The sequence below is a fragment of the Rosa rugosa genome, chromosome 5 (assembly GCF_958449725.1).
Source record: "Rosa rugosa chromosome 5, drRosRugo1.1, whole genome shotgun sequence".
In the NCBI taxonomy this organism is placed as follows: Eukaryota; Viridiplantae; Streptophyta; class Magnoliopsida; order Rosales; family Rosaceae; genus Rosa; species Rosa rugosa.
In genome coordinates this window covers 39,445,680-39,468,967 of record NC_084824.1, presented here as the reverse complement: position 1 = coordinate 39,468,967, position 23,288 = coordinate 39,445,680, and the positions used below count along the sequence as shown (strand labels likewise).

Here is a 23,288-nt window from a genome sequence, read left to right as displayed (position 1 = left end):
AAAGTTGGGCTTCCAGTATCCCCAGGATTTACCTGGATTTCCCGTAATGCTCTCCGGGCCGTAGCCCATATGGTATGGTGGGTTTGGCCTTTGCACGTTTGGCCTACGTGGGTTGTGTGGGCTTAGTATTGGGTTGTTAGGGTTTGTCCAAATTGGGCCTTGGTCCATCTTGGGCTGGATTATTGGTCCATTTATGGCTTATGTTTTCAATATTCAGTGCAATGTTGGGCCTTTCTCTTTTAGTTAAAAAAAAAAAAAAAGGAGAATGAGTCTTTTTTTTTTTTGCTTTGAGCGGGAAAGATCGCAAAGAAAAGAGAGACCCCTGTTGTTTGCTTTACCCTTCTTCGGGGCTCTGCTTTTCTTTGTTCTGGGCTTAACCCTAAAAGGTGGGTGTACTCAGGGTGTGATAGGTAGTTTGCTCTTTTAGAGGTGGACTTTGTAGTGTACTCTAAGTAACAATTTTTATTGTCGACCCTAGAATGGTGTGTCGTTATTGTACTGCTTGCCGAAGTTTAATAATGGTTGAGTCCATTCATCTAAAAAAGTAGACTATAATTGAATAGTTTTTTTATGAGTCCCTTTTGACTCTGCGGGTACAATCATTTTGCATTTCAGTTAGTGTTGAATACTATATCCAAATAAAGTCAACCTAGACGCTGAGTTGGGTTGGGTATGCAAGATCTGAAGTTGGATATCTTGGAGAAGTTGATTGATATATTTAAGAATATTTACAACTATATTAATTGTTGGTGTATTAGGATCTAGTTTGCTAGGTACATTACAGTACACATGCGTGGTGGATCCAATAAGCTATGTTATCAAATGAGTGTTATGTACGGTATAAATGAATAAACGTGAGCAAGTGAACAAGATTCAAGAAAGCTAACTTGTAACCCAAAGTTTCTCTATACCATATATTCTCCACCAACGCAAAGAGAGTAGTGGTGGTGACTTCAAAATGGAAAAGAGTAGTGGTGACGAATCAGCATTCCAACAGTAGGCCGACGTACGTTGTTGATTTCTATTTAAGGTCAACTTGTGTAGTCCTTCTGTCTGCCAACTTTCCATTCTCAGGCAATTGGACCAGTCTATTTGTCTACGTACATGATCCTCCACTAGTTCATGACTTCATTCCTATAGCCTCATGATCCTCCGTTCGTATATTTGAATCTAAATATGAGTTGAAACTCTTAATATCCATGAACAGATACAACACACCAGATATATAATACTCCCCAGATGGTCATTAATTCCTTCATGTTAATTAAATAGTTCATCATACTCTATACCTACGTACTTGTTTGATCGGTTTCTTTTTCTCTTACAGATGGTCAACTACGTATGCCAATCATCATCAACTACTGGCTAGCTGAAACGTGTAGCTCTTCCGATTGCACTTCTCCATAATTCGGCTGACATGTGGGCTGTGCCACTCAGAGTATGTTAGTGAAGAAAAGAAAATAACTTATAAATGGGTGTTGTTAGTGTTTTCTCTACTAATCTTGAAGATCTAACTCGCTTAAACAATTCGACGAACTGAATCTGTTCAACCTGAACCGTATCGTACTAGCTTTAAGACAGTTATCAATGCCTTAACGATCATCAATTTGGTTGAAAATTTGCTGAGATGATCTATACACTAGTACCTAAAAACTGAACGGTCGAGATGTGAATATGCGACCTAAAAGTGACCAAAAACTCGAAGTTCACTCCGTAATTTCAAAGCGAAACTCCGCTCTGGATAGGATATATATATATATATATATATATATATATATATATATATATATATATAGATTATATCTAGAGCGATACCTCGCTCTGAAATTTCAGAGCGAGGTTAGGGTTCAAGGTAACTTTTTGGTCTCATATCCACATCTCGACCGTTCAGTTTTTAGGTATTAATGTATAGATCATCTATGCAAAATTTCAGCCAAATTGATGATCTTTAAGGTATCTAACTCACTTAAACCAGTGGACGAACTGAATCTGTCCAACCTAAACCGTACTAGCTTTAAGGCAGTTATCAATGCCTTAACGACCATCAATTTGGTTGAAATTTTGCAGTGCCTCGCTCTGAAATTAAAGTGCGAGGTTGGAGTTTAAGATCACTTTTCGGTCGCATATCCACATCTCGACCGTTCAGTTTTTAGGTACTAATATATAGATCATCTCTGCAAAATTTCAGCCAAATTGATGATCTTTAAGGTATCTGATCCGCTTAAACCAATGGACGAACTGAATCTGTCAAACCTGAACCGTACTAGCTTTAAGGTAGTTATCAATGCCTTAACGACTATCAATTTAGCTGAAATTTTGCAGAGATGATATATACATTAGTACCTAAAAACTGAACGGTCGAGATGTGGATATGTGACCGAAAAGTGACCCTAAACTCCAACCTCGCACTTTAATTTCAGAGCGAGGCCTCGCTCTGGATAGGATCTATATATATATATATATATATATATATATATATATATATATATATATATATATATATATATATAAGTGAAATAGTATACTAGTGATTGAAGTGACTAGTAGGAAAGCATAATATACTTGAATGGTTGTGTCATTCATAGATAGCCACATGGAGTTGTTTGGTATGGAAGCATAACTATCTAATTATCAAGGAACTTAATTTGACAACTAGATAGCCATTACTAATTATGTGGGACGTTGGGTTAGGGAAAGCCTTTGTGGTAACTAATGATCCCAGAGAAAGATCGGTGTTTGAAAGACTTCTGAGAACGACCCGACAAAATAGAAAGCTCCCTTTGATTGAGGCTATGGAATGATAAGTAATTATCATAGAGAGGTACTAATATATAAAACATAGGGATGACTGAGGTAAGTTGAGGCTCTTGCTTATTGGGAAATAATTCCAGTTATAGCAAGAGGGAACCTGATAATTAAACCCTATAATCTGTAGCAGTGGCGGATCTAGGATTCGAAAATAGGGAGGGCTACATATTTATGTATCCCTTTGGGCGAAGCCCAAAATTTTTTTTTTAGTACAATTATGCAGAGGTGTGCGAATGCAAGAGTGGGGAGATGAGAACCTGAGAGTTCAAGTGTTCAAAGATTGAATTTAGTCCGTAATTTAGGCCTTTTTGCGATGAAGAAGAACAAGAAGAATAAGAATTTGTGATGGACGGAGAGAATGGGAGAGTCAGAGAGGAGTTTGACTTCGATAATTTGAGAGTTCGGGTGGCTTCGTGAAACAAACATACATATAAACAAAATATATACATCATATATATAGTTTTTTTTTCAACCCAAAAGTTTGTTATGAATATAAAGCTATGGATAGGACGAAATAGCTAGCAAATAAACCCAAGCCTAATCTGCAAAGTTAACTCTATAAACCTGAACTGATTACTCGGCATTCGAATGAGGCCAAACTCCTGGCCGAGATACTGAGATAGCACAACAATTGATAAAATGATAAGTATTGAAATCAATTAAACCCACAACAATTGCACAGCAGAAAGAAGACCTACTGATCGACCTTGATAAGTTTTGAAATCAATTAAACCCACTTACCCACGTAAATTAAATATTTAAACTCACATCGATCAATTAAACATCAATTAAAGTATACATCTAATTTTTTTTTTAAACCTAAAAATCTCGGACGGGCTCCAGCCCGCCCAAGCCACTACTTGGATCCGCCCATGATCTGTAGTGCTCTTTAGTTAGGTTGGAATGTTGGATGAAAGTCACTTCCTAGCTACTTAACTATTGTGATATAAAGCAAGAAATCGAACACTCATAGTTACTGCCTTACTGGCGTCATTATCGTATGCGTTCTAATTCTCAATCAATAGTACAATCATTGATTATGATTTGGACTTATCGGATATTGCTTTAAACAATAATTAATTGGTTAATTTTAATTTGTAAACCAAATAAGCACTTCAGACTTAACTAATGCTTACTCAATCATGTTCTCTTACTCAATGAATTTTCTACTCAGTTGTACTCAATTATCATTGGATCTAAATTTAAATATGGAGAATCGAGAAAAAAATAAAAATTCTAACTATCTTATTATTAATTATCATGTGATTTGTATCTAATGACAGTGACATAACTTAGGGAAATGACTAAATATTTGAACATGACTCAATACGTACTACTCATATATTTTGGAATGATGAAGAAACATCACTATATTTTACTCTTGGGTTGCTGAGGTCATGAATGCTATCAAAGTTATAAGATAAATTAAAATTTAAATAGCCGATACAGATACATCGGGAGTTCAGAAAAAATAATTGAAAAATATTATTAAAATATTCAACAATGGGTTTCGTGGGTTAGATGAGAACTCCATCTGCGTAAAACAAGTTTTAATTTTTAAAGATTCTAGGATTACAAATTAATAATAGGAGATTTAAAAAAAAAATTGGGAAAAATCCACCTCACAAAATGGAGAGGAATTCCATAATTAGAAATCATAAAGAATAAAATACATAACATGTATAATATGAAAAAAAAAAAAAAAAAAAAAGGCAAAAAATCACAAATGGTCACTGAGTTATGATCCGTTCGACAATTAACTCACTGTATTTTCAACAATATCACTTAACTCACTCACTTTTACATCCGTCTTTCACTTAACTCACTGTTAGAAACCTTTAAAATTGAGGGTATATTTGTCAAAACACTTTAAAAAATTTATTAGATTTTTTTTTAAATTTCTGAGAACAAAGGAATTTTTTTTTAAATGGAAATAAAATTTGGAAAAAATATTTGTCATTTTTTCTTCAGAAAAAAAAAATTCAAGTTAGAAATGCATTTTTTCAGTGTTTAGACAAATATACCCTCAATTTTAACGGTTTCGAACGGTAAAGTTAACTACAATGAGTTAAGTGAAAGACGGATGTAAAAAAGTGAGTGAGTTAAGTGATATTGTTGAAAATACAGTGAGTTAAGTGTCGATCGGGTCATAATTCAGTGACCATTTGTGATTTTTTCCGAAAAAAAAAATACGTACATGTATTGTTCATAAAATTTCATCTAATAGTTCATTGAAAAGTATGACAAAGCCTTTTTATTAATTGATTAATTATTTTTTAAATGTAAAATATCATTATATATCTATATTCATTTTTGGTCAATAATATGTGTAAAATATAAAAGAAAAAAATGTAAAAAAAATTGTAAAATACGTACATAATATTTTGGATTCAAAAGTACATAAAATTTAACTAATCTTTTTTAAAAAATAAGAGTTACATATATTTTTTTTTTAAATTACGTCATTAGGTATATTATTCGCATATTAAACGAAAAACTACTAATAGATCTACAAGCATCTGTTAGTAAAACATGAGACATGTATAACCCAAAAAATACATATATGTATTCGTACAATTTTATGTACTATTTTGTTGAAAACTTCGGCAAATTATTTTTGTTTAGCAATTAATTAATTTTCAAATTCTAATATATTAGTTCATATTCAATTTTGTTCAATAAAAAATTACAATAAGAAACATAAAAGATCGTGTATAATACTTTAGGGTTTAAAAGTATGGAGAATTTAAACAGTACGAAGTACAAAAGTTTTTTTTTTTAAAATGCATTAGTACATAAGTGTATTTGATCGCCAGTACCAATTTGGTCTAATGACATTAGTCTCTTCTTGTAAGTGAGATATCTTGAGTTCGACCCACGAACAAGTAGTTTTTTGTGATCAGAAAGATAATTTGATCCAAAAAAATATATATGAAATATTAAAACATAAAAGTGCTCGCAAAAAAAAAAAAAAAGGTAAGGCCAAAAGAAATGATTTGAGGCAGAACTAGAATATAGAGGCTCCTTCGACGACTTAACAATCTTATGTTCGACTAGAACACGATCTAATTTAGGTCACAACCTAGACAAGACAACCATATGGGATTGATTGTTTCGAAGAAGTCAAATAAAAAAAGTCAATGAATTATGATGTTTCTATAATTCTGTTTATAAAAGTTAGATATTTATCAAAATGCATCAAACTATACAGATAATTTCGATAAATATCAGAGATATTTGACAATGTCTGAGATATTTCGAGGATAATGAAAGTTCCCCTAGTAAGATGTATTAGCGCATCTTAAAAAAAAGGATATATATATTATGGGATGTCTCGGGCATATAGATAGATATTTCAATCCTTTGTTGAAGACAATTTTTTCTGGTTGGGGTAGGTTTCTTCCCTTGAATGTGTTCTCATTATCCACATCTTGTAATTTTGCAGCTTAGATTGAGTTGGATATGCAATTTCAATCTTCTCGCATTTGTAATGAAGGGAATTTGGTTGCAAGTGTAGTCGAATTTGTATACTTGACAAAGTAGTTTGGATGATTGTAAAGATTATCTTAATGCTTTCCAATCAGTTCGAATCCGACAAATTTACCGTGAAGCAAATAGTGTTGCAAATAGGCTTGCACGCCTTGCTAGTAGTTATTCCATTGATGATGTTTGGTTAGGGGAGAAACCTGCTATTATAAAGGATGTTCTCCACGAGGATTATAGTTATTGTTTATCTATAGCTCGGGGTATAGGTGATATGTCCCCCCGATGCAAAATTTTACTATTAATAAAATAAATAAAACTGGACGTTGGAATGAGCTTCCCAATCTCCCATCTAGGCAGGGTTCCAAACTCCTTTCAAAAAAATAAAAAATAATTTTCTTGTGACATTGTTCACTTTTACTTTCACCAGTTTAATATCTGTAACTTTCTTGTTTGCAATTAGTCTTGTATTTGTTATAGACGGTTTTAGTTTGTGTTCAACATTGGACAAGTATAACCTTCGTGGCTCGCTACTAATAGGCATGATATCAATATTGTCACTCAACTTAATTACCTTAGTCTTAAAGTATGAGTTTTATTCAAAAGAGTTTTTTTTTTTTGACTTTGTCAATGGGAACCCAAAGGCTGCCTAGGCCCAAGATAAACCCCTTCGGCGCATGTGAAATGCTCCAACTGTGCATTGCAGCACAGTGCCTAGCCACTTTAACAGCTTAGGGATTCGAACCTAGATTGGGGAGCACACCCAACTAGGCAAGAACCACTAGGCCACTTACAGTAATATTACTTAATAAACTACCCGCTTTATTTTATTTTTATTTTTTGTTATTGTTTATTAATGTGAACTTTTCTCTTTTATGGGACATACATCCCATAATATCTGATACCGCACGCAATAAGTTCTCATATACACCAACAAGATAAGGTAGACAAATTAATAACAAGTGGATAACTTTAGCAATACGTGTACAAGTTAATAGACCTTATGAGATGATGTTGTTGTGATAAATGCTCCACTGCGATATCATCTATACAAAAAACAAGACAAATCTGACCAACATTACCTATTTATATAATATATATTTTTCTTTTTCACTTCTCAGATGTGAGATTTTCCCTTCTTAAATGAGTTGGTATTTCTATTTTGTAATATATTTCTTTCTTTTGCAATGAGATCTCATCTTAGCAATGTTCTAATTGGTTGACGTGAGGAGATATAAATGTAAGAACATTGTTAGAGACATAACAAATGCTACATCCAAGTAATCAGATATAAATGCAGAAAGTGAGAGATCGAACCATGAGAAAGTGGATTGAAGTTGGGATCGATCCTACATTAAATTTGCAACTTATTTATGATAACCAGAGAAATTGAAGGAGTAGGGTGAAGAGAGAAGAGGAAAGGGAGAGAAAGCACAGATCGAACGCGTTGAAAAGGGCTATAATTTTACTGAATGATACTATATATTCTGAAAAAACTAATACCTATATAATACCTATTATGCCCTTAAACGATTTAGTTCAAACCAAGATATAGTCAACTTTATCAATGAATTGCCAAAAACCTGAACGGAAATGGAAAGTGTACACAGAAAATGGGTTGAAGCAGGATGCTACTTTCAACAGTACTGATCATGGTATTGTGAGCCAAACAGGCAAACACCACTAAAATGGAGAATGCATGAAACCGATCGAACACATAAAGCTAATGATCGAGGTATCCTATCCTTTAAGATCTTCTGAGTTTGATTTCAACCATACATATTTATATTATGAACGTACACAAGGCTAAAGCTGATGATCGAAATCCATTTCCACAAGAACAGAATGAAATGAAGGATGCATGTACGTAACGAAGCTGATGAGCAAAGCACAGTGATAGTCATTATCCATGTGGAGCCGACAGAACATAGACATGTCCACTACCATTCTCAGTTCAGTTCCTTCATAGGATGTGCCGTATCCAAACGCAGAATTGGAGACTCTTCATCTCAACAACTCTTGTCGCAGATTAACATGCATCCTCCCATGTGATCTCTCTCTCTCTCTCTCTCTCTCTCAATTCTTAATGATTCTAAAGTGCTTTAGAGTACGTAGCTTTAGTGGCGGTAAGCATATTTATCTTTCTAATAAAATTTTAGTGTGAAATGTATGTCACTCTCTCTTTTGGTTCTACAAACACCTAATTATTTATTCTTTTTCTTTTCGATAATATAATTTATCTTGAATCCTCTATCAATAGTAAGTGAGTTATTACAAGATCAATGATAATAACACAAATAACGGCTGGTACCCTAATTGAGCCATAAAATTGAAGGGATGGAAAAAGCATTTGTTTTTTACTTCTTAATAAATACAAAATTACAAATTGTTAGACGGGTATGTACGTAGGTATATAGATACAAATTTACTTCCTTTTCTTTTGTACTGCTTTAAGTTGATGATTAGATAAGACACTTTGGTATTGTTAAAGGATGATTAGTTAAGACACTGGTATTGTTAAAGTACAGAGAACAACATCTCTCTCTTTGACTGATTAGCTAAGCCTGCAGGTAAGACCAGAACTGATTATATAGTTTAAGTTTAGAAGGAATTAATGTTTCTTCATTGGAATCTTACGGCTCTTGGATCGGTTAGTAGAAGACACAGAGATAAAGACGACGTAGTTTCTCAGTTTCTGTTGTGTCTATGATTCAAAGACAAACTCCACCGCAATCATTGCCGACCTGCAAGATTATGATCCCCCAATCATGGTTCCACAGTATCAAATACATTTACTTCTTAATTATATTTAATTATGTAGATTACGTCTACCTTGATTTATGAATTACTTTACTATCAATTGGGGGTGCACATAGTCTCCTATCCTCCAGGGCTCCAGTATTATATCCTTTGAAGGACTGCAGCCATGTGCTCGGCTCACAGAGCTCAGAATTTTATATGGCGTTGTCCCAAGTAAGTGAGTAACTAAGACTATAAGGTAATAACAACTTCATACCTTTGAATTATTCGACGGTTTATGAATTTTTGTGTTGATTGTGTTTATATATATTTATAAATAAAATGTACTTAACAATCGGCAATGACATATTCGTAAATATACTAACACTATATCAATCAATACATAGAAACTATTCGTACAGATATTACATAAGGGAGAGGATCCTCTCCTGAGCATTGGTTTTGCCTGAGCTACCTGAGCTATGAAGGAGATTAAGACACGCATGTCAATTTTTTTTTTCTCTTCTTTCGAGTTTCTAATTTTGTAATTATTATTTGCGGGAGGTGCATGCAATTGACCACATTTTTTTGAAAAGTAATTGAACTTTGAACATTGAAAGTTTGCAGGAAAGAGCCATGAAAGTACGCGGAGTGGTTCATTCAATTAAGTACATGTCTTTGTGTTAAGATAAATAGTTCACTGTAATGAGATTCCAGCTGAGATTAAGACGGTACTTACGTGATTCAATGTATCCCTGGCAAAATGATACTGATGTATTATCATGTTCCTGTTTAGTCTAGCTAAGATGGTTAATCTCACTTGCCACTTATTACCATTTATAGAATTTTGACAAGATATACGACCTGATCTCTAGAAGTTGAAGATAAGAAATGATCAAGTGCGATTGGACCCATGATTAGATGTATAGATTAATTATGAACCTCATTAATAAAAGACTACACGAAGATAATAAAGGTGATTCACATCCGTAATCGGCTATAATATGTCGATAAGACCTTTAAATTTTAACACAGTACATGATATACACTATATTTTTTTTATTGTTAGATATACTTTTCTACTAATTTGACAATGCCAAATATATCATGAACCGGTGTATGATGAAATCTACACCAATTTGCAAAAGAGTACTATTATAGGTGGAAGATGTAAATTTCAGATTTATGCTTTAATTAGGATCAAAACAAAATAATAATAATAATAATAATAATAATAATAATAATATTGAAGATTTTTTTTTTCATTTTCTTGTTATTAATAAGCCATATCTATTCAAACAAAATCAATCAAATGAAAAAAAAAAAAGAGTTGAAAATTAGTTATATTGATTTTAGCTCTAAAAGTTTAACTTTAGAAAAAATTAGTAACGTGGTGATCATCTCCTGGGGGATCATAAATTCATAATCCACCTTATTGTGTATCATATATATATAATAATTTTTCAATATAGGAGACTTTGTATCTTTCACCCAGGAAGTGAAAATCCTAATTCCTAAATCAACCATGGGTTATCACAAGAAGAAATGAATTAAATACGATCCGTATAATTGCGAGTATGGGATTTATATATTTATAGAATTATAGAGGAATGCCAATAAAATTCTTTGCATGGACCGACAAGTGATTGTAATGTTCCCATTAATGGAGGCGACAACCGTTCGATTCCCCACTGATCTTTGCAGCTAAACTGTCTCTCATTCTTTTTCTCTTTCTTCATCTCTCCCTCACTCACAGAGACACTGACATTTCTGGTTGCAGCAACTGTGCTCATACTTTGAGACCCTCTTCGTATATAATCCCAGACAAACCCTCTCCCCCAAACTATACTACACATTGCTATATATCTCTATTTTCTTTCTGTCTCTCTCTTTCACTATGGATTTCCAGACCCCAAATACTTCTCTTCATCTAAGCCAACCCAACAACCATCATCATCAGCTGAACTTGGATCTTGTTCTTGACCATTTATCATCATCTTCCTCTGCCTTATCGTCCTCATCAACTCTCAGTGTTCCGCCTGTAGCGGATCAAATAACCCGGCGCGTATTTTCTTGCAACTATTGCCAGAGAAAGTTCTTCAGTTGGCAGGCACTCGGAGGCCACCAAAATGCTCACAAGCTGGAGCGCACGTTAGCCAAGAAAAGCAGGGACCAGCTAAGCTCCGCCATCGGACCTCATCACGGTGGCAGCTTGAACCAACGGCCAGGATCGAGCTCCCCGCCACGTCTTGCCGGATTAGCACATGCTGGTAGGTTTGGAGCTCATATCATGAACTGTGGATATAGGCCTGCAGAAAATGTTGAGGAGGAGATTGGCCACCTTGATTTGTCTTTAAGGCTTTGATTTCGTGTTTTCAGATTATTAATGTAATTTTTTTTTATTAGTTACCTACCTGCTCGATCGACTTCATGTTTTCAACATATTGATTCAAAATCAATCAAATGGGTCAGCTAAAATGACACTGACCCTTTTTAATTTCTTTTTATTTTTGTTTGCTCTATAATATGGCTTATGTACGTACTGGGATTGATTTCGTGGACTCTGAAAAAATTGATTTTTTTTTTAAATTAGCTAATAGTATGAATTAATTGATGCTAGGGGGGTGGTGTTCTATTTTGCATGCTCCAATCAAGCAGAGTTTTTAATGAGAACACCTTAACACCGATGGTTGTATCGACCTTATATTATCAATGAAAGTCTATTTTCGTTATAAAAAAATAATAATAAGAGAACCATTCATTGATGTTGTGAAAGGTTACAAGTTTTAGAGTCCGGAAAAATTTGAAAAATGTGTGTGAATTTGTGGGAAATCATGCATCTCTAAGTACTAACTAGATTTCCAGTGTGGAGTCTAGTGGGGTCGATCTCGTGTGTTTGCAACCATGTTGGTATGCTTGTACGGATGATTGATCTTTAACTCGTTGTAAGCAATTTATATTAATAAAGTTCTTTCTTGATCAAAAAACGTACTAACTAGAGGAGAATTCAATTAATTATGATTAGGCTAATCAGCTAAACTGTATGATCTCGATTAAGCCTTGCTGTATGGATCTCACAAAAAATAATGCAAATATTAGTAGATGAAAATGCCTAAAGGATTTATGGAAATAGCAGCTAGCTAGCTTTCATATATATGAAGACAGATTGTCTATACTTATCTTGTTTTTACTAGCTAGGTTTCAAGAAGATCACCATTTTTGACTCAATGCATTTGTTATATGTTCAATACAATTTGTAATTTTTTTTTTGAAAGCGAAATAAGGACTAACTCCTCGCCTATATTCAAAATTTTATTAATAATTCTTTTTAAATCTTGCAAAGATTTATATAGTTTCAAAATGGAAGAAATATTGCTATATTCTGGTACGGTGGTACCTTTAATAGTGTTTTTTTTTTGGGTAATGTGCAATTTTGGTTTGATATGCCGAGACGCACTTGAATGAATAATTAGATTGATGCAACTATGCCTGCTTATAGTGAATTGCGATAGCATTTCCGTGTTGTAACCATCATCATACATATATATGGACCACTTAAGTTTGGTTTCAAGCTTTTCTTTTCTATTTTAGCTAAAGTCCCCATTAGCGAATAGAATTTACACCCATTCGTTCTGATTACCCTTGCCTACCTTCTTCGTTCATGTCCTAGGAGTATCTAAAGTTTGTTTAGGCTGGTATATTGATGGAAAGATACATTTCAAATTTCCAATTTGAAAGTAACTTGTTCTTTGTTGCTCTTAAAGAACTTTTTCTTATTTTGTATCTCACTTTGAAATATAGACGTACTCATCAAGTTGTAAAGCATTTTGTTAAACAAACTATTCGTAAAAGTTTGAGTTTGATTTGATAAGAAAAAGTTGTAAGTACCTTAATTTAATTGTTTTCTCATTCCAAAATAATATAACTATTGATCTACATATTTGTGTAACCTGAAATTTCCCCTACCATCTCTCCATGCCATACACTTACAACCGTTGTATACAATGAATTGACTTGTTCATCCATCACGTAATCAATTATTACAATGATCGATGTACTTGTTGCGTGACAAAAAAAGTTCTTTATAAATAAAATGGGGAAATTACTATTCACACCATGTACTTTAGGTGCGTCTACAGTTTAGTCCCTAACATTTTAATTTTAACAGATAACTCCCTAAACATTCAAATTTCACACAATTTGATCCAAAATAACCATTTTACCCCCCACTTCCTTTTTTTTTTTTTTTTTTCTTCTCTCTCTCTTTTTGTTATTTTTTTTGCTTTTCTCTCGGCTCAGAACGAGAGCTCTGCTCTCCCCTCTCTCTCTCTCTCTCTCTCGCCAACTCACCTGAGCCTCCCTCGTCGTCCCGCCGCCAATCCAACCATTCCACCCTCCATTTCCATCAAATTTCATCAAATTAAGAGCCTTTAACGAAAACCCACCTCCAAACTCACCACCATTATCCAATCCCCGATCCGGGTCGGACTCCATTTCATCCATGAGATGAAACAAAGCCCTTGACGAGGAGGAAGACAGACCCGACACTACAAAAAAGAATTCATTTTGCCACGGCTTTGTGCCGTCGCGGAAAGTCTGATTGCCGTCGCAAAACACCAATGGCGACGGCTAGGCGACGGCAAATACACCGTTGTTGTTGGTGGCGTCGCCACTGGTCGTGGCTACGGCAAAATGCCGTCGCAACAAGATTTAGCTACGGCAACGAGCGTAGCAATCCATTGGTCGCTTATTAGGCGACGGCATGTAGCGACTAAAAACGCCGTCGCAAGTAACCTATTTGCTACGGCAGATGCTGTTGCTTGCAACAAACTATTTTTTCAAATATTTTTTTTTTTTCCAGAAATTTTCCCTCCAAATTTTATTAGAAATAGGCTGGAAATTGATTTTCCCTCCATAATTGCGACGGCGTCATTGCCGTCGTCACCTCAAGTATTTTTCATATGAAGCTTTAGCGACAGCTAATGACCGTCGCAACTAATTGGCCACCCAATTTTTTTCAAACCAAAATGTTTTCTGCTGTTTTACACACCTAATCAAAAGATATAGTAAAACAATATAAAGCACCAAAACAATCATTTCAATTATAGTATCTCACAACTGAAATTATATAATCAAAAGATAAGTGCCAAGTTATACTTCATTACCAAGTACAAACCAAACCAACCACATTTCATAATTATAAGGTCCTACCATACTAGATAACTGAAAGGAAACATTGCCAAACTTAATATTGTTCAAAAGCATCCTTGACCACAATACTAGTTATCATTAACTAGAGGGGCTTGGTGAGTACTGGAGCATGCTCAATTTCTTGATTACTAGTTGAATGTGGATGAACTCCTTCTCCTATGGACTCCCTTCTAACTTCATGGCCACTGGTTGCATCTTGAACCTATCACATAATGCACAAGTATACAAATATCAAACCGGATTCACATGAAAATGAAACATGAATAGATCGGATACTATCACATGTAGTTTGAATTCAAAATCTGGGATTTTATCCTAATACTGATAAGAATCAGCTGTTACATATAAATCTCAAGTCATATAATTGTGTAAGGTCTATTATCAACAACCTTTTAGTAATGAACCCAATGTGTAGCATTGAACAACCTGCAAGTAATCTGGACTGTTTTTTTTTCTTCCCCCTTCTCCATTTTTAATCGAAAACAGAAAATGTCAGAAACATGTATTTGTATTTTGTTAAAGAACTGCTGCATGAATGTTATCCTCATGATATTGGTTACAGAACATGATGATTTTGGCTACAGAACATGATGGTTTTGGCTTACTCCATACTCATATAACATGCATTTGTTATGAAACATTTGACACATAATAGATGATACAAAATCATTGAAGCACACAGAGAGAGCAGAGACTTCTTTTCTGAGCCGAGAGAGAGAGTGAGAGAGAAGAAGAAAAAAAAAAAGAGAGAGAAGAATTAAAAGAAAAAAAAAAGAGGAAGTGAGGGGTAAAATGGTCATTTTGAATCAAATTGTGTGAAATTTGAATATTTGGGGAGTTACATGTTAAAATTAAAATGTTAGGGACTAAACTGTCGACACACCCCAAAGTACAGGGTGTGAATAGTAATTTCCCCAAATAAAATTTGTGCGCTTGTGTCTTCATGATGTGCTACTTGTTGGTGACTAAAGGTAAAAGTCCTACTGACCCGCAAAAGAGTCTATAAAATTGTGGGATGCATAAACGAGCAGTCCTGACAAATATGCATGCTTAAAAACATATTTAGCAGACTCTCTATTTTGGCTCCTTAGCTATTTTGGAGAACATGTTTAGTTTTTTATTTATTTTAGCACCTGCACAAGACTCCTAAAAGCATCTTTAGCAATACTAGCCATTTTTGAATTAAATTTTAGCCAAAGTAGCTAAAAAGTCATTTTAGCTAGCCACTTTATAAATATGTCTGTATCAATGCTCTCTATTTTAGCTAGTTTTGAATTTATATTATTTTTTAAATGAAGATTAAATAGTTTAAATGTATTTATAAATTACATAAAATAACTTAAAAGGAATGTTTAAAATTATAGAGAGCCTCATCTTGCTCTCTATATTTAGGAGCGAGATAGCTAAAAGTTATAATGGAGAGTGTAGATACCTCTACTAGCAAGCTAGTTTGCTATCTCACCAAGCATAAGTAACACCCTCTTACGGGGGCCCACAAGCCATGGTGGGGCCAACCGCGACATGCATACCATAGCCCGACATACAACCTACCCCGCGGTAGTCGGAAGCGGCCAATACCTCGCCGGAAAGCTACCTTCCCGGCCATGCCAAGTTGCCTCCATAATGAGCCTTTATGCACTAGAATAGTGGGTTTTGCATCCCACATTGAAGAAAATGTAAAGGAAAGGGGTTCCCTTACCTATAAAGGGGACCCATCCTCCCACTTAAACTCCATTCCATTACATCTCATGTAATCCTCTTGGGCCGCAATGCCCAACACACATAGTTAAGCTTTCAAGTGGACGTAGTCTCCCGCTAAGGCAGGAGACGAACCACTATACTTCTTGTGTCTCTTTCTCACTCTTTCTCTTTCTCTATATAACGTTAATTAGACCCCTCGGTCAGCAAACATTAACATTGGCGTCGTCTGTGGGAAGTCAACACAAAGGCTTCGTCACGTACCATGAACTTCAGTCAACACCGATCAAGGCTAGTGAACGCCCGGTCAACGCCGATCAAGGCTGGTCAACGCCGACTAACTCTGGTAAGTGCCAACTCAAAATTGGTCAACGCTACACCACCTCCACTAGCCATCCACCGCTGGACATCCACAGCTAGACAACCTCCGCTAGCCATCCACAGCTGGACATCCACGGCTAGACAACCTCCGCTAGCTATTCTCCACTAGCCATCCACGGCTAGACAACCTCCGCTAGCTATCCACCGCTGGACATCCTCCGCTGGACATCCACGGCTAGACAACCTCCGCTATAGCTATCCTTCGCTGGACGCTGGACATCCACGGCTAGACAACCTTCGCTAGTCATCCACCGTTGGACATCCTCCGCTAGCCATCCACAGCTGGACACCCTCCGCTAGCCATCCACTTTTAAGGACATCCTCCGCTAAGCATCCTCCACCAGGCAACCTCTGCTAAGCAGTACCGCTAGCTGTCGATGTCAACAGGCTCCGCTAGGCATCCTCCTCTGGAAGGCCTCCGCTAGTAAGCCCAACGCACCAGCGGCCTCTACTAGATAGCTCCGCTAGGGCACAACGCCACTAGCCACCCTCCGCTGTCTATCCTCCGCTGGACACCCTCCGCTAGCCACCACTCCGCTGGCCATCCACCGCTGGACACCCTCCGCTAGCCACCACTCCGCTGGCCATCCATCGTTGGCCATCCGTCACTGGCCACCATCGACTGACCAACCACCGTTAGCAGACACCAACGATGGCACGCCAGTGCAGCATTCGCCAAGCTCCAGCGTCAACCGCTAAGCACCAACCTTCAACCTTGGTTTCTAGCTTATCGAACACCATTTCAATCAGTCAATGAAAATATTGGTCATCTACCATGGTGTTCTTCCAAAGCAATGGAGCGTCATGTTTGGACAACTCTTACATGATTTGGGTACCTATGCCAATTTCAACTCCAACCTACTCCAAATCGGCATAAGATAAGTAAAATGCTATATCTCAATACACGCTCATACAATTAGAGCTATTGCCATGCCTTTACATGATTTTACTACTTCTAAGCATGCCGACAATATATCTCACTTGATATGCATTTACATACTTCTATGACTTTAAGCATGCGTACACTATGTATCGATGTTACTAGTACGTCTACCATGCTAGATATTCCATGCCTTATGTCTCCATGACCTCTAAGCATGTTTACAACAATATAAAAAAATGTTATTAGCAAACTTTACTACTAGTACATGCCATGCTTAAATCAATTTAATGTGACATTCACTTAAACAAACTATGACACATCTAGAGGCTTGTGGCACCTATGACTTAATTAAACATGCCCGGATAAATGAATTGCTTAGGTTACGACTCGCTTCGGTATCGAGCATGGCCACGACTTGCTTGGGCCACGCCCCGCATGCTCGCACAGCGCCTACCCGCTCAACTACACCCAACTTGCTTGAACACAACCTAACTCGCTCAAACACATCCAACATGCTTTAATTAAGTTCCAAGTCCACAATGCTTCATAGCTTTCACCGGGAGCTACTCCAAAAAAAAAAATTTATGGACACCCATCACACTTGCAACTATCTAATATGCATGTCACATGGCCATAAGATCCATATATTATTTCTTGCTATACTTATTCGTCATTGTTCATACAATTACAAACTTTACATGTACTCTATGTAAACATATGGTCTAGCCTCCGGGCACCATACTTTGTCAAACTCTCCCCTCGGGAAAGAGACCTAAATTGGTCTAAGACTCCACGAGTCTATGGTCCACGACCAACCGCCAAGCGGTAAGGCAACGCCTCATAATGACGATAACCGCTACACGGCATTACAGTCAAGCTTTTCTCTTCTGGGAAAGAGTAAAGGGACCGGTTAACGCAGCCCACGGCAGCCATTGATCCAGCGGTTAACCCCCGACGCTTGGGTATGATAGATTAGATTCGCTACCTAATGCCCACCGCCTCTGCGGCACCCCCAAGCTTCCCGCTCATGCCTCCACGGCATCCACACGAGCTTCGCGCTCATGCCTCCGCGGCACCCCTGAGCTTCCCGCTCATGAGCTCTTACGCTCACGCCTCCACGGCACCCCCGAGCTCTAACGCTCATGCCTACTCGGCAACCCCCGAGCTTCACGCTTACACCTCCGCGGCACCCACGAGCTCTAACGCTCACGCCTCTACGACACCCTCGAGCTTCCCGCTCATGCCTCCACGGCATCCACGAGCTTCGCACTCATGCCTCCGCTGCACCCCCGAGCTCTCACGCTCACGCCTCCGCGGCACCCACGAGCTTCCCGCTCACGAGCTCTGAAGCTCACGCCTCCGCGGCACCCATGAGCTTCGCACTCATGCCTTCATGGCATCCCCGAGCTTCCCGCTCATGCCTCCCAGGCAACCATCGAGCTTCCCGCTCATGCCTTCCCGGCAACCCCCGAGCTTCCCGCTCATTAGCTCTCACGCTCACGCCTCCGCGGCACCCACGAGCTTCCCGCTCACGAGCTCTCACACTCACGCCTCCGCGGCACCCACGAGTTTCAAGCTCATGCCTTCACGGCATCCCCGAGCTTCCCGCTCAAGCCTCCCCGACAACCATCGAGCTTCCCGTTCACGCCTTCCCGGCACCCCTGAGCTTCCCACTCACGCATTCCCGGCACCCCCGAGCTTCACGCTTAAGCCTTCCCGGCACCCCCAAGCTTCCCGCTCACGCCTTCTTGGCACCCCCGAGCTTCCCGCTCACGCCTTCCCGGCACCCTCGAGCTTTCATGCTCTTGCCTTCCGGAATTCCCAAGCTTTACACTCACATCCTCTCGACATAATACACATTAATGGAACATTGAATTCTTCTACCATTTGTCGTTTGCAACAAATAGAATTCTTTTCGCGTTCCATTAATACGAGCGAAAACCAAACAAACACAAGCGTTCGCGTATTCATCGTTCACGAATTACAAACGCTTGCCTTCATGGCATTCATGCAACTTACACCGAGCGTAACCTCGTCAACTCGGCCTCGTTCTTTCTCTTGCGAGCACCACGCGCATTATATGCAATCGGTATACTCATTCTTAGTATGCTCAAACAACCATATGCGTTCTCGAGCCTATACGTCATAAACGATCATACTCGACGGCATTCTCATGTATACATCAATATGTATCATGCACCTCGTACATGCATATATGCCAATGCATATCAATGCAACTCACATACGTTGCCCAATACAACAAGCATTCTATATATGTAGGGGCTAGGCGCCACCCGGATGTCACTTATGCTTGATGACATCATGTTTATAACTCCCCAACCAATAAGCTCCTCTTACTTGGGGACTTGTAGATACCTCTACTAATAAGCTAGTTTGCTATCTCACCAAGCATAAGTAACACCCTCTTATGGGGGCCCACAAGCCATGGTGGGGCCAACCGCGACATGCATACCATAGCCCGACATACAACCTACCCCGCGGTAGTCGGAAGCAGCCAATACCTCGCCTGGAAGCCACCTTCCCGGCCTTGCCAAGTTGCCTCCATAAGGAGCCTTTATGCACTAGAATAGTGGGTTTTGCATCCCACATTGAAGAAAATGTAAAGGAAAGGGGTTCCCTTACCTATAAAGGGGACCCCTCCTCCCACTTAAACTCCATCCCATTACATCTCATGTAATCCTCTTGGGCCGCAAGGCCCAACACACATAGTTAAGCTTTCAAGTGGACGTAGTCTCCTGCTACGGCGGGAGACGAACTACTATACTTATTGTGTCTCTCTCTCACTCTCTCTCTTTCTCTATATAACGTTAATTAGACCCCTCGGTGACTAACATTAACAGAGAGTCACTTAGGAATCTGATGCAGCTGCTAAAATAGATAAAAAACTAAACATACTCTCCAAAATAGCTAAGGAGCCAAAATAGAGAGTCTGCTAAAGATGCTCTAAGTGACTCTCCATTATAACTTTTAGCTATCTCGCTCCTAAATATAAAGAGCAAGATGAGGCTCTCTATAATTTAAAACATTCTTTTTAAGTTATTTTATGTAATTTATAAATACATTGAAAATATTTAATCTTCATTTAAAAAATAATATAAATTCAAAACTAACTAAAATAGAGAGCATTGATGCAGACGTATTTCTAAAGTGGCTAACTAAAATGACCTTTTTAGCTACTTTGGCTAAAATTTGACTCAAGAATGGCTAGCATTGCTAAAGATGCTCTAACAGTTTACCGAGTCATTCCCAAGTTCATAAGTAGTTGTTAACTTGGGTAACTTATAGCATTGAATTATATTACGTGTGAAAGGGCAAAGATACATGGATTAGGAGTCTTTAACGTGCTGTCAATTTTAAGCAAGTCATTGTAATATGCCTTCATTTTCGAGATATTGTTTCACTTCTGCAAGAACAACAAGATAATTAGTTACCATTGTTTAGCTTGTCAGATTTCATGCTTTAAATCAATCGAAAGTGATGAAACTGAGAAATTTATGATACTAACCTTGGGCAATTTCACACATAATGGAAGCCTCAATTGGGGGCCAAATTAACATTTTAACATTTTTCCAATACCTACTTTTTCTCTTTTTTTTGAATAGAACTTGATTGTTATTCAATAACCAACAGCCAAAAGGCCATAGCTTACAAAACTTACATAAGAATTCCGGTAAGAAAATCTGGTAATACCTATCTAAGCTAAAGCAAACTAATTTGAGAAGAAATTTTCAATAACCAGCTGATTGAAGCCGCCAATGACAATCAATTTTTTTGTTTTAATACAAATTAATATCATTAGAATTAATAGTCGTTGACTAGAGTTTAATATTTACTTATAGAGTTAATTTGATCTAAGTTTAAAACTCACATCCCGTATTGGATGTAATCTGGATGAATTTTTTTGTTAATCGCGGTCTTGTGACTCAGCTGCCACGTTGAATTTGTTTCCTTTTCCGTATTGCTTACTCAAATTGATTTATCTTTTTTACATGAATAATATGCCCTTATTGGATGTCTTTGCGCACATAAAAAGTAAGAATTAAAAATTAGCAAATTTGATTAGTAATTTAATAGAATCTTTCTCAAACTATTCTCATTGATCTGACTTGATCTAATATTTAATGTAAAGCATTTCCAAAATTATTCTAATTTATAAGATGTTTTCTATAAGTTAGCAATATTTCTAAAGTAATTTCTTAATAATTTTTTTCTCCTTCAACTCCGAAGCTTCTTTGGTTATGGCTCTTCTATATATGGGATATGTAAAGTCAAGTTTTTCTTGAATGTGGTTCTCATTTTTTAACATTAAGATCTCTATGGTCAAGGTATTTTCTTTGTTGGCCCTATATAGCTACAATTCTTTTGTTCTTCGATTTTCGTTTTTCTTCCATCCATGGATGATAGCTATTCTTTTTCTTCTTCTTCTTCATTTTTTTTTTCATTTGCGCTCAATGTTAAAACTATCTTTTGATTAGGAACAATGCTAAAACTACCTTGCTCTTCTTTCACAACCTTGTGCATAGATACGTTTGCACTTTTGATACTTAGTACAAAGATAATGATTGGGGGAAGTGATTAAAGTGAGACAAAATACCCATTGGGTGACTAAAGTGATTGACAGAGTAATAGTTGAGTGACCAAAGTGATATATTTGAAAATTGAGTGACCAAAGTGTCGAATGAGTCATAGTTGACTGACTATTTGTGAAATTATCCCACCTTTTTATTAGGAACAATGTTAAAACTACCATACCCTTTTTTCATTACCTCGTACATAGATATGGTTGCACTTTTGATACCTAGTACAAAGGTAATATTTTAGAAATGAAGATGTTTTTTTGCATATCTTAAAAGAACGTAAGTACTGGTTTGTTTTTCCCTACCTATTAATTATGAATAGTGTGAATAGTGGTGGTTTGCTTTTTTAGCGAACTTACAAACAAAGAACAAGTCTGTGTCTTCTAGGGAAAAATCATCGACTAGCTCTCCATTCGTCTACACACAATTGTGGTATAAATCAGAAAGCCACTTCCTAGCAAACGGATAGGAGCTAACTCCTTATCCCTAAGCCGCTTGAAATACACTAGTAAAAAATAGGGCTGGGATTGGGCCTGGCCTGTGTAAAATTTATAGAGCCCGGACCCGGACCGGAATTTTCGGGCCCAAAAGGCTAAAAAAAAAAAAAAAAAAAAAAAAACAAGATCTGTTCTCAGATCTTGCTCCAAACCCATTCCTCCGCCCTCCAAAGCCACAACTCAGATTTGTCCTCCAATCGGCATAGCTACAAAAAAAGTGAAAAACTAGAGAGAGACCGAGAGAGAGAAATTTTGGGGATGAGTAAAGACAATTATCTACAATTGATCTGATGGGGAAGGAGGACTAGGGACTAGGGAGAGAAGGGAAAAGAAAAGAAAAAAAAGACAATGGACTGAATGGAGGCGTTTGGGGAGAAGAATAAGAAGATAAGAAGAGAGAAGAAGAAAAAAAATAGAGGGGAGGGAGGAACAAGAAGAGACGGGAAAAGAAAGAAGAAAGAGAAGAAGAGAGAGTCTAGATTCTAAGAGAGAATTGAATAGAAAACTAAAAAAACATGAGTAATTGAAGAGAAATAAGAGAGAGAAGAAGAGAGTCCAGAAAAAGAGGAAGAGAGGAGAATAAAAAACTAAACAACTCAGAGGAGAGAGAAGAAGAGAGTCCAGAAAAAGAGGAAGAGAAGAATAAAAAACTAAACAAATATACTCACTATACATCAGTTCGGGCCTTCGGGCTTTTTTTTTAAAAACTTTTAAGGACCGAGCCCGGCCCGTTATATAATGTTTTCAGGCTGGGCCTTAAAAAACTGTCAAATTTTTTTAAAGGGCCCGGACCGTTCGGGCCGGGTTTCGGGTTTTCGGGCTAAATGCCCAGCCCTAGTAAAAAATAGAGAAAATTATCAACTCTACCATAATCATGATTTAAATTAAGACTGGCACTTAAAGACCACTGAAATGCCCAATCGCCCAAGTAGGTATAATGCTAGGACCATGCCAACTCAAACCACTAAGTAATAGGTGAGCGTGGCAAGA

General features: G+C 37.3%; 1 protein-coding gene across 1 annotated transcript; it reads left to right on the top strand.

Moving 5' to 3' along the window:
• Positions 1 to 10,672: 10,672 nt before the first annotated feature.
• On the top strand, positions 10,673 to 11,580 carry LOC133713144 (zinc finger protein 2). The gene has a single exon (XM_062139260.1). The coding sequence runs from the start codon at positions 10,928 to 10,930 to the stop codon at positions 11,393 to 11,395; it is 468 nt and encodes a 155-aa protein (XP_061995244.1). The 5' UTR covers positions 10,673 to 10,927; the 3' UTR covers positions 11,396 to 11,580.
• The last annotated feature ends 11,708 nt before the right edge of the window (positions 11,581 to 23,288 follow it).